Here is a 12,106-nt window from a genome sequence, read left to right on the forward strand (position 1 = left end):
TGTTATGTTTATTTTTTTTAGCCAAAGAAATGAAATATTTTAACAGTCATGGTATTGTCCAGTGATCAATTTATCATAGATCTCAACCCATACGAATAATGGAAGTATAAAAGGAAAATAAGATAATTTTATATTGTTAACGGTATTTAGTTAACCTTACCTATTAAGTATGATTTTAAGCATTTTAAAGTGATAAATTTTATTTAAAAATATTTTTATAATTTTATGTTTTAATATTGCAAATATTTTCTTAATAAAAATATTAATTTTAAATATATAAAATCTATTTTAGAGACTAATATTAATATTTTATGAAGAATAAATATTATTTATTTTTTTATTGAAACAAAAAAAATCCAAACTACAGCTATACTATATTTTTTACAAAGAAAAAACAGCTATATTATATAATAATAAGACTTTCAGAAGGCAGCCCTAACATGATTCAGCCAATAATTTGCATTCTCATAATATATATATATATATATATAAAACTAATTTTAAATAAAAAATACAAAATTTCTATAATAATGCTCTTCAAAATTTGTCCTAAAGTCTATTATCTAGAATCTTGAGTCATTTTTCATTTCTTGATGAAATTGAGTCTTGAGTTTTGACTCCTTGATTGGTAGCAGCATCCTAGTAATATGTCTAAATTCCTAATTATTAATTTTTAAAAATAATTTGGGTAAAGAAAAGAAAAAAAAGAAAGAAATAAACAGGTGAGTGCGCAACGGTGCGTTTTAAGGTAAAACTCGAGAAGCCAAGGTAAAACAGGGGAGTGCGAGTGCCATTCCTGTGAGACCACATTGCTTCCTCTATCGTCTTCTTCCTTCTTCAATGGTGTTAGGGTTTTCAGTGGCAAAGGGTAGCAGCTCGTAATAATGAATTTTTGAAATTCGTGTTCAACTTTATCCAACGATTACTTGAAGGAGATCGCAATTTCTCAATAGTCAACTTCCGGTAGCTCGCGAAATCGAAAGATATCGTCATTTTCGCGCGACAGGGTACAATATTTTGCTTCTTTCTATTTGGACACTAGGTTTTCTTGATAATTTCCGACTAAATATTTTGATATCGAATTTTCAATTGTTTGATTTTGTAAACTTTTGAAATGTTTTGGATGTCTCGTGCGTGTCTTTTAAGTTGGAGAACCTTAATTAAATTTAACTAAATCGCTTAGCGCGTGTGCTCACTACACATACAATTGAACTTGGAGCTGCTACTTTTCTGTTGTTAAACTCTTGATTTGATTTTATATGCGTTACTTTAACTGAAGCGGGAAAAAAATCGAGTTAAGTTTTGTGTAGAAATTAATTAATTAAGATGGATTTTGGAACAAATTCGAGGGGTTTTATTTTAATTGATTTATACATATAATTAATGCTGGTGTGGTGATTTAGTGGTGTTTGGTGTACTAATAATTTGTTGACCTGTTTTCTCATTATTTTTGGAAATATTGCTGTATTTCTTCTTCTAACTGTGTGGTTAATTTGCTGATTCTGACAGAAAAACATTGGGAACTAAATAAAATGTCTATGGCTGAAGAACCACTATATCCAATAGCGGTGCTTATAGATGAGTTGAAAAATGATGACATCCAGTTGCGGTTGAACTCGATTCGCAGGCTATCGACAATTGCACGTGCTCTTGGGGAGGAGCGAACCCGAAGAGAATTAATTCCATTTTTGAGTGAAAATAATGATGATGATGACGAGGTACTTCTTGCGATGGCAGAAGAGTTGGGAGTGTTCATTCCGTATGTTGGGGGAGTGGAACATGCAAGTGTGTTGTTGCCACCTTTAGAGACACTTTGCACCGTTGAGGAAACCTGTGTGAGAGATAAAGCTGTGGAGTCACTTTGTAGAATTGGATCTCAAATGAGGGAGAGTGATTTGGTTGAATATTTCATCCCATTGGTGAAGGTCAGTTAAAATTTTCATGTCAATATAAATGTTTTTATTCTCACTTCATGTGGAGTCCATCCTGAATGTGATTGCGAAGTAAAACTTTTCCTTTTCACTCATGGTTTAGGTGCTTAATGTGGTGCAGATTATCATATTAAATTTACTTTTTTTTTTCGTGGAATTTGGTAATTTTCTACTATTTGAACTACTTTATGGTTAATGGATCTGTGTTTACCTATATAATGCCTTATAACTACTGTATTTGACCCTGCAAATTGGCTGCAATTTATAACATTTTGTTTTTTCTCAGTGATTATGTGTCTTAGTGCTTATTATCATTTATGCTGTGATGTATGTATCCTGCTAGTTCCCATTCCTTATGCTGATTAAACATTATGCTCAATTCATGCTATGGTTTTTTGGTTCAGAGATTGGCAGCAGGTGAATGGTTTACTGCTCGTGTCTCTGCATGTGGACTATTTCATATTGCATACCCAAGTGCACCAGAAACATCAAAGACAGAGTTAAGATCAATATACAGTCAGTTATGTCAGGATGACATGCCTATGGTCAGACGGTCTGCGGCATCAAATCTTGGGAAATTTGCTGCTACTGTTGAATATGCTCATTTAAAGGCTGATGTCATGTCAATTTTTGATGATCTTACTCAAGATGGTAATTGAATAAATATTTCTTTGTTTTTTTCAATGGAAAATGTCTGCCCTTTGTCTAGTTCAGAGGCTGTTTGATTGTGTTGAAGAGCCTCATGAGTGTACTTACTTTTTAGTATGTAATTGTACTTTAATCTTGGATCAGATCAAGATTCTGTCAGATTGTTAGCTGTTGAGGGCTGTGCTGCTCTTGGTAAGCTGTTGGAGCCACAAGATTGTGTTGCACATATACTCCCAGTTATTGTTAACTTCTCCCAGGTACATTTAGGTTTGGACGAAACTATTGATAATCTATAATTAATCTTTTTTTTCTAAATTTACATGTATTTGCTATATAGACAATTCAGTTGCCAGACTATGTACTTTGCCTAGTGATCTGCCTTTTCTGATATGTTATATTACTTGTGACTCATAAGTAATTTCCTTCAACCTAATTGTATGACTTTACTTTAGGCTTCTTTTTTTAAAAAAAGAAGTTCCTGGAATGTTATATATCTACTAAAATGACTATATATCAATTTGTATATCTCTTACCTGAAAGAAGTGACAGGAAGATATTGGGGAATGGAGTGAATTTTTGGGCTATTTTTAATTACTGGGAGAAAAACTGTATCATGCTCACAGAAAGGAATGTCTAAATTGGCAATGTACCGATGTTAAGTATGTTTAAGTAATATGAACCTTTTCTCATTGAAATGGCAACCACAGCACAACTGGGTTTCACTTTCAATTTCACCCTCTAGAATAAACCTCTGCATTTATATGTCTGTACAATATTATATGATCCATATCAAATATACTTTTTAATTCATTTGATGTGATTTAATTTCATTCTGTCTAGGATAAGTCTTGGCGTGTGCGTTACATGGTTGCAAATCAATTGTATGAGCTCTGTGAAGCTGTAGGCCCTGAACCTACCAGGTATTTTATTTGTGCTGAATAATGCATGTGCTGCATATCTTTCTGGGACAGTGCAATGTTATATGAATTTATTGTATTATGATTTATGAGCTCAGTTCACTGGTTGGCATTTGGGGTGTTCATGATAATGATTTAAATGCCAAATCATGTGATTTCTATATTGATTTTCTCTTATATTTACTAAGGTGTAACTCTAAAGCCTAAGCAACATATTTATTTTTCTTAAGATTTTATTTTATAATTTTTTTGTGAAGAACGGAATTGGTCCCTGCCTATGTGCGGTTGCTTCGAGATAATGAGGCTGAAGTACGCATAGCAGCTGCTGGAAAAGTGACCAAGTTTTGCCGGATTTTAAATCCAGATCTCGCAATTCAGCATATTCTTCCTTGTGTGAAGGTGTGCATCTATGGAAAAGAAATTCTAACATGTTAATGTTACTGCTTAAATAGAGAGGCTCTCCTCTGTTTTGATTGTGCAATTCAGTATGCCAAATTTATATTTACATGTTTAAACTCTTTTGGAACAACTTTTGCAGGAATTGTCATCAGATTCTTCACAGCATGTCCGCTCTGCTTTGGCTTCTGTAATAATGGGAATGGCTCCAGTGCTAGGAAAGGTACAAGCGTCAAATAGCAGTTTCTACAGTTATTGTGCCCTACTCAGGAATATGGCAATACGCACTATCCATATCAGTTTATCAATTGTGAATAGTAGCAGTACATCATGGAAAGCCAAAAAACTGTTATGCCTTATACTGGATTACATTGCAGGCAAATAGCAAAAGCATAACAGTTAAAAAAATTAGTTATATATATTATATGCATATATAAAGTAGTATACAACCAAAAAAAGCTGTAACCAAAAAAAGCTGTATCATAAAATATTAAAACTAAAAGGGTTTTATTCATTCTCAATTTTGTAAAGTTGACATATTATAAACTCAAAATTTAATCCCCCCTCCCCCTCTTCCAAAAGTTCTGTTAGAAAGCTACAAAAGAAAAGGCAATTATTTCACCAAGATAAGTTAATCCAAACATGCATTGTGCATGAATCATAACCTAAAATTGAGTTCTGGACATCATTTGGTGTTCTGGGCCAGATGTTTTACAGCTTCCACATATGACACTGATTATGGTGTGTAGGCCATTAAATATTAAATAACTATGTACTGAAAATGTCCTGTGCATGTGGCAAGGACATATGTTGTGCTGCAGGAAGTTATTGATTCACCTTTAAAATCCTCACCTTCCTCCATCCTCCCAGTTTGAAGGAAAGGAAGAGTCTTGCTACCAAATCTAGGTTTTGCAGTATCCAGGCATTCTAGATTGGCCAAGTCATAAACTACATATGTATGTCATTATTTGTTTGGTGCACGTATTGTGCCATTTGTAAAAATTCTTGTTTCCTAATTTGTCAGCAAGTATATTTTAATGCTTGACTTCTTCCATAGCTACTTTTTGGTAACTGACTTTTGCCTTTTGCTGGTATGAATACTTCTATTGAATTTACTGGATTGTGATAATATATTATGCAACTAATCTTGGGGCACAAGTTATTTTACTCCCACCACCCTCCTCCTTTTGTTTCGAAGAAGTTAGTATATTAATCTATTTTCTGGTATAATCTTCATAGCAGTTTTCTGTGTAAATGTGATTTTTAGTGCCTGCTACCTTATTGTCATTGCAGGAAGCAACAATTGAGCAGCTTCTTCCTATTTTCCTTTCCCTTTTGAAGGATGAATTTCCTGATGTGCGCCTAAACATCATCAGCAAGCTTGATCAAGTGAATCAGGTTGTTCTAGTTTCTGCGATTATTTACATATTGCATTGCTTTGGACTTTGCTGGAAACTTCTTTTCCTTTCCTCTGCTGATTTCATTAATTCTAGCTTATAGAACCCATGCTTTTTATTGATGGCCTTTTTTCCTTTTGCCTCCCTATACTCACAAAACACAGAGCAATCAACTGAAAAAAAATTGAAGACATTTTAATCAAGCTATTCTTTCAGGTTATTGGAATCGATCTGTTATCTCAATCTTTGTTACCAGCCATTGTTGAGCTTGCTGAGGATAGACATTGGAGGGTTCGACTTGCAATTATAGAGTATATACCCTTATTGGCAAGTCAATTGGGGGTTGGGTTTTTCGACGACAAGCTTGGTTCTCTCTGCATGCAGTGGTTACAGGATAAGGTTTGTACTCTCTACCTCCTTAGTGTTGGTGTATTCTGGGAATAGCATATCACACATGACTACTTTTGTTAACCTTCTTAGCTTTTGTAGGTTCATTCAATTCGTGAAGCAGCTGCTAACAACTTGAAACGCCTTGCTGAAGAATTTGGTCCTGAGTGGGCTATGCAGCACATAATTCCACAGGTTTATCTATTGGCTTAATTTATTATTAACTACGTGATATGATTAATACACAATGCCTCTATTAATTCATCCGTGTTTGTGCATGTCTTCATCTTCTGACAAAAATCCACATCTATATTCCTCCCTTTCTTAATTTGATTTCAATACATTTCTTTTATATTATGATGAAATTTTAGAAATACTGCAAGAATATCATATAGATGCAATGTACCTGCATGTCTTCAATCGGAATGCTGAAAGAAAGAAATTGCTCATGAGCCACCATGAGAAGTGGAGTTGGGGACAGGGTGAAAATCCCTGCTTGCTCAAAAGCCTGCATTCATATTGGTTTCTTTCAGTTTAAGCTCAGCAGTCCTATTCCAAAATACTAAAATAATGGAATTATCTATTGTCTGCGTCCTTAATTAAAGATGAAGTCATGTGCAAAAGGAAAAAAGATCATCAGTCATGAACATTACAAAATCACCTTTGCAGTGTAGCTAAGATTAGCCACTACATGTTTTATCTTCAATTATATGGTTATTGCCTCTGTTAAGCTCACTTTGGATTTTCACTGTAACATTATCTGATGTGGGGTCCGAAGATGGGTTTCATTGAAATATTTTCTTTCTCTGCTATTACCTTTTATGTTCTAAGTGAAACTTCAGAGGTATCAGTGTGGAATGTGTGGAACAGGTTTTGGAGATGATTAACAATCCACACTATTTGTATCGGATGACCATTCTTCGTGCTATCTCTTTGCTTGCTCCTGTAATGGGCTCTGAAATCACTTGTTCAAACTTGTTACCGGTTGTCGTTACTGCATCAAAAGACAGGTATATTGTTTTACCTTTTGAAAGCTTGATTATAGTCCACAGGGGGAGTGTCAATACGATCGTTCCTAATGGCTGCCGCTTGCTCTCTTACAGAGTGCCCAACATAAAGTTCAATGTGGCAAAGGTATTAGAGTCCATCTTCCCCATCGTTGATCAGTCTGTAAGTATTAATTGTGTTTTCCATCCTCTGTTCATCTTTCTTTGTCTTCCATTCTCACCATGAACAACATTGCGACCCAGGTTGTGGAAAAGACTGTCCGTCCATGTCTGGTTGAGCTTAGCGAGGATCCTGATGTTGATGTGCGATTTTTTTCCAACCAAGCACTACAGGCAATTGATCATGTCATGATGTCTAGCTAGGCAGGAATTATTCAACGCACATTTAGGTTGAAGACGTCAAAAGAGATGCTAATATTTCCAGCTATCATAAATAATACTGCATAGTTATGTTTAGTGCTTTTCACTTATAGCTGAATGGTTTTTTATCTGTGAGTAACTACTCATTGACGGTTGTTGTGATTTAGTGTCCATTATATGCTAATTTCCATATATTTATGTGTTTTTTCTTGATTGTATTTTTCATAGATTCTTTTTGTTTCTTGTCCTAATGTCCTAAATGAATCCCACATTTCAAACGTTGAAGTGCCACGATAGCCTGAGCCCATCTCTTGCATTTGGATTTTTTGCTGATCTACTCTCACATTTTGAATTTCTTTTTTTCGTGTACATTCTTGCAGTTTGATTTCAATGCACGGGACTGGCGCGCTTTGAAAGATTTATGGAATACGGATTATTTTAGTTTCATCGTAGTCATACTATTTTAACTGTTTAATCGACGTGTATATAACAAGATAGCCATGTAAAATAATAATAAATAAATAAAATATAATTAGACGTGAAAGAGATAAAAGTGCAAAGACTTGCCCAAAATATGATCATTGTTTATATTAAGACCGCTTAATTTAATAGAAAATAATGAAATAAAAGTTAAAGGGAGAAAAGGAGATTTGACTTAACAAAACTTAACGATGGCTCTATAAACGATTTGTTTGCCTCAACTCTTGAAAAAAGTAATTTAAATAATTATATATTTTTATAGGTCTTTTATAAAATTAGAAAAAGTTACTCTTATCTTCTTATAAGTATAAAAAGTACTTTTATTTTAATGAGTAGATAGAATTTTAACTCTTTTTTTTCAAGTTTTTTAATAAGATTTCTTGAAAGAAGCTAAAATCAGAATATTTTAAACTTCTGCTTTTTTATCATAATCTTAACTAAATAGTTAAAAAAAACTGTAAAGTGTTTTTTTTTTAAAGCGTTTTCAATATACGTTTGTTTAATTATTAAACAAAGGACCCTAAATTAAAGTATATTATAAACTACACATTACTTGTGTGTTAAATTTGTTTAAATATGTAAGAAAATGTGAAGAAATACTTCTATTAATTTATAAGATGTATATATTTGTATTAATATCAACAATATTTATCTGTTTTTTAGTTAGGTTATGATTTATTGACGGTAGGTATATGAGTGTACGTTGAAATTAAGTAAAACGCACACCTTTAGTGAGTTCGAGGGACACCTTCACTTGAGGTATTGGGAGGCTCTCACATTAGGATCTTTTGACGACCGGCAAGGAGATTTTTCCAACCTCTTTCCCCTTCTTCTTGTTTTTTCACTGTGTAACTAAAATAAGAAGTGATATACGGAAAGAAATAAAAGGAAAAAATAAATAAAAATAGAGTAAAAAATATTTGATTTTAAATAAATTAAAATAAAAAATTTCTTCTACGTATTTTGATGAGTAAAATATAAAATAAAAAAATATGTGAATTATATTAAAATAACTATAAAACTAAAATTAATTTAAAAAGTTTATTTTATTTTAATATATTTCTTGATAAATTTTTTTATATTATATTAATTTTTTTAAAAATAAAAACAAAACCCTCTCGTACTCTCCGCGTATTCCCTTTCTCACACTTTCCAAACAATCTAAATTAAGAAGTTCTAAACTTCTTCTCAACTTCCTTTTGTTTTCTTTAATTTTCTAACGTTCAAACAGAGTATATTGTCATGTTTATGTTGTCAAGATGAATTCTTGAACTATAATACTTCTGTAGTTTAGGATAAATAATAAATTAAATTCTTGAGGTAATCAAAAGGTTAATTAATCAAAGAATTAAACTTTAACTTATATAATAAATTTGATCATCAATAATAAAGATGAATTTAAAGAATAAGGTAAAAAATTGAATGAAATTAATTCCCATTTAATCTATTCTTGCATTGTTGAATCCCCTTCTGCTATATTACTTTGCATTCTCATACTTAAGAAAAAAAGAACATCGACAAAATATATGATTTAACTCTTTTAATTCATTAGGTTTACATTCTAAAACTTTTTTATTCAAAGATTAAATCTAATTACAATATTATGAAATGACACTTGAATCACAATCTCAAAAAATGACAATATTTTATTATTTATTACTTTATGATGAAATTGAGTGAAATTAACAATTCTAATTCATTATCTTTACATTCTAAACTTGATTTCTTGATTTAAAGATCAATAAATGGTAAATTTTGTGATATTTTAAAAAAAATTAACTAATAATATTTAAACACATATTTAAATAATAATTTTATTTAATAATAAATTATATATAATAATATAATTTTTTAAAATACGATACCCATAAAAAAAAATTAAACTACCACCTCACACATCTTAATAAAGTTAACTAGTCATAGAGTACTACAAGCAATAAACCACACACAAATTCCCAAAAATAACAATCTTTTTCTTATGACAACTCTACCTATTCCAGTAACTAATGAGTGAGTTCAAGAAGATCATGAAAAAGAACAAATGTAAACAGAATAAAACGTGTACAATAAATACGAATTTTGACCTTATTAACATGAAAAGAAAGATAAATATAAAAGAGAGAGAGAGAGGGGGGTAAAAAAAATCACCTGCGTACTTGACCTTCAACTGGCAATCAGCTTCCACCAAATTGCAAGATTGAAGAAATGGGGGTTGAGGCATTCTTACCCATTGGACTGGTTGCTGTCTCTCCTCTCTCCCTTCCACCCAACCGCACATTTTCTTCATTCCTCTCTCTCTCTTTTTATGGATCAAACTTCTTTCAGTTCACTTCTTTTCATTCAAATATTATAATTTTTTATTTCATCCTTCTTTTTAAATTATTTTATGTTTGTTTCTTATAAATTCTTCCTATCCAATGAGTTCCTCTTTTTTTTTTCTTATTTAACTCTTAAATATCACAAATTTTTAATTTAATTTCAGTTTTTTATTTATGGAAATCCAACTTGAAAGTCGAAAAAAGAGATAGAAATAAGGTAATTAAAGTTTTATTTTACAAAACCTAAGATTTATTTTATTCTTAAACCAAAGACCCACACCTATGCTGCTTATTTTTATATTTAACTTTACTTTAAAAATGTATTTAAAAGTCTATTTATAATAAGATTTATTAAATAAAATTATAAACATCCATCTAAATAAATCAAAAGGCTTATAGTTATACGTATGCCAGTGAATTAGTTTAACTCTTTAAATATATAATTCCATAATTTTATAATAAAAATATAACGCAACGATAACCTCAAGATAAAAATATAATACAATAAGAATCTCAATAACAGTAAAGATATATACAACTTCAATATTATTTTTTATTTAAATTGGTTAACTTGTTATAGATTTAAAGATTTTTTAATGACTCAAACTTATATTTTAAACATGAACTTAGAAAATAATTTAATTTGATTTATTTAATAAATAGATTTGCCGTGTGTCTAATGTGGGTTAAGTTATAATTAAGTCTCCAAAATGAGCAGGTCTAATTCATTTTCTTCCATCGAGAAATCAAATAGGGAATAAAAATTATATAGACCATATAGAAAAAAATATATTTTAAAAGACTTATTTAAAAAAATCAAATAAAATAATTTAAAATTTTTGCTCATTCCCACTTATAAATAGCAGTCCTAAGTAGTCTCATTGTATCAAAGTTCTATTCAGTATGCCCACAAAACAACTCTTCCTTTGCCACTCAGGTACTTCACTTTTCTTCTCTCCATTTCTATTCATAATTTTATTTTTCGAGAATGAATATTCCTCTCTTTATACATTTTTATATAACGAATGAATATCTCATATATATATACATACATAACCTAAATATCTCTTGACAAAGGGGAAAATAATTTCAAATTTATTCTTTATCCTCATCATTTATCTCATATTTAATTTTGGTTTCTATGTTTTAAAATTTTAACTTAATTCGTGTATTTTTATCTTGTTTAAGTTTTAATTTCTATAACCGACATGAACAAAATAAAATTATAGAAATTTAAAAACTATATCTGAAAAGCTTTAAAATTAAAATTAAAATCGAAATAAACTATAAAGATTTTAAATAATTTAAATCAAACAAAAATATTCTGATGCGTATTTCTAGATTCTGTAGCTCTAGTTTCTTTCACCATTTGTCTCAAATCAACTCTCGATTCACCCTTGAAAAGGTAGCAGAACCTTTTCTTTTAGCTTTGCTTTCATAATTTGCTAGTACGTATATTACTTTGCTAATTTGATCATTTGACTTTGAAGAAAGGGAAATCTAAAGAAGAAACTAAAACTAAAACAAATTTGATTATATATTACAAATTTGTGCTATCATATATACATACAAATAAGAATAAAAACCAATGACATCCCACTCAGATGCATTCAAACAATGAGAATATTCATGCCATTTTCTTTCTTTCTTAAACTTGGATATTGGGCATTAATCCGTCAAATGAGCAGGAACCAACGAACGAGAGTTGAAACTTGGAACACTCATTTGAGCAAGAAAAAAGGAGTAGCTTATGAAGAAGAATGGTGGAGGTTGTAAAATGTTGAACAGCCTCCACCTCGAACTTTCAATGAAAGCTGAGAGGATAGGGAATGTTGTAGCTAAATGTAATGTTGCTGCCTTAGTTTGCCCATTACTAGAATATTGCTAATATCACACCAATTTTTATTTGAGAGGAAAAAGATTATTGTAATAATTATATTTAAATTATTGTAATATTTATTTTTACTAAAACTTTATAATGTGGATAAAACAATTGTAAAGTGAGAAAGTGTTGAAAAAGTTAATGTGAAAGTTGCCACCCATCTCCATGTGTGGAGGGTCATCTCAATTCTCAAATGCATCTCCAATTTTTGAAATTCATTGCTTTCACTGCCTCGTTGGAAAGCATCAACCTAAAAAGAAAATGTCATTCTAAATTATTGTCAAGTTTTAGATGGGGTGGATAAGGGAATGCATCTGTCGCAACAATTTTAAATGTAATAAGGTGATTTTATATTTTTTGATTTATTTCGTTCTTGATAAATA

The 12,106-nt window shown here is 30.9% G+C and overlaps 1 protein-coding gene across 7 annotated transcripts; it reads left to right on the plus strand.

The window, feature by feature from the left end:
- Positions 1 to 746: 746 nt before the first annotated feature.
- LOC113873563 (serine/threonine-protein phosphatase 2A 65 kDa regulatory subunit A beta isoform) lies at positions 747 to 7,582 on the plus strand. Of its 7 annotated transcripts, XM_027511726.1 has the most exons (14): positions 747 to 1,007; positions 1,510 to 1,925; positions 2,336 to 2,582; positions 2,724 to 2,836; positions 3,420 to 3,499; positions 3,754 to 3,895; positions 4,035 to 4,115; positions 5,186 to 5,290; positions 5,506 to 5,688; positions 5,779 to 5,871; positions 6,547 to 6,686; positions 6,780 to 6,846; positions 6,927 to 7,072; positions 7,424 to 7,582. In XM_027511726.1, the coding sequence occupies exons 2-13, from the start codon at positions 1,533 to 1,535 to the stop codon at positions 7,044 to 7,046; spliced, it is 1,764 nt and encodes a 587-aa protein (XP_027367527.1). In that variant the 5' UTR covers positions 747 to 1,007; positions 1,510 to 1,532; the 3' UTR covers positions 7,047 to 7,072; positions 7,424 to 7,582. The 7 variants fall into 7 exon arrangements, 5 of the variants coding, with proteins under 5 accessions (XP_027367527.1, XP_027367526.1, XP_027367524.1 ...); XR_003505950.1 differs by having other exon boundaries at positions 5,779 to 6,686; positions 6,927 to 7,129; positions 7,424 to 7,577; XR_003505949.1 differs by lacking the exon at positions 7,424 to 7,582 and having other exon boundaries at positions 6,528 to 6,686; positions 6,927 to 7,257.
- Positions 7,583 to 12,106: the final 4,524 nt, after the last annotated feature.

This window comes from Abrus precatorius, unplaced genomic scaffold (assembly GCF_003935025.1).
Source record: "Abrus precatorius isolate BTA unplaced genomic scaffold, Abrus_2018 Scaffold7, whole genome shotgun sequence".
NCBI classification, from domain to species: Eukaryota; Viridiplantae; Streptophyta; class Magnoliopsida; order Fabales; family Fabaceae; genus Abrus; species Abrus precatorius.

Excerpts from the sequence above, each read along its gene's own strand:
- LOC113873563 (XM_027511721.1), top strand. The coding sequence starts at position 1,533 with ATGTCTATGGCTGAAGAACCACTATATCCAATAGCGGTGCTTATAGAT. Across the intron at positions 3,500-3,753 it reads GTAGGCCCTGAACCTACCAG|AACGGAATTGGTCCCTGCCT; the intron begins GTATTTTATTTG and ends TTTTTTGTGAAG. Across the intron at positions 4,116-5,185 it reads TGGCTCCAGTGCTAGGAAAG|GAAGCAACAATTGAGCAGCT; the intron begins GTACAAGCGTCA and ends TTGTCATTGCAG.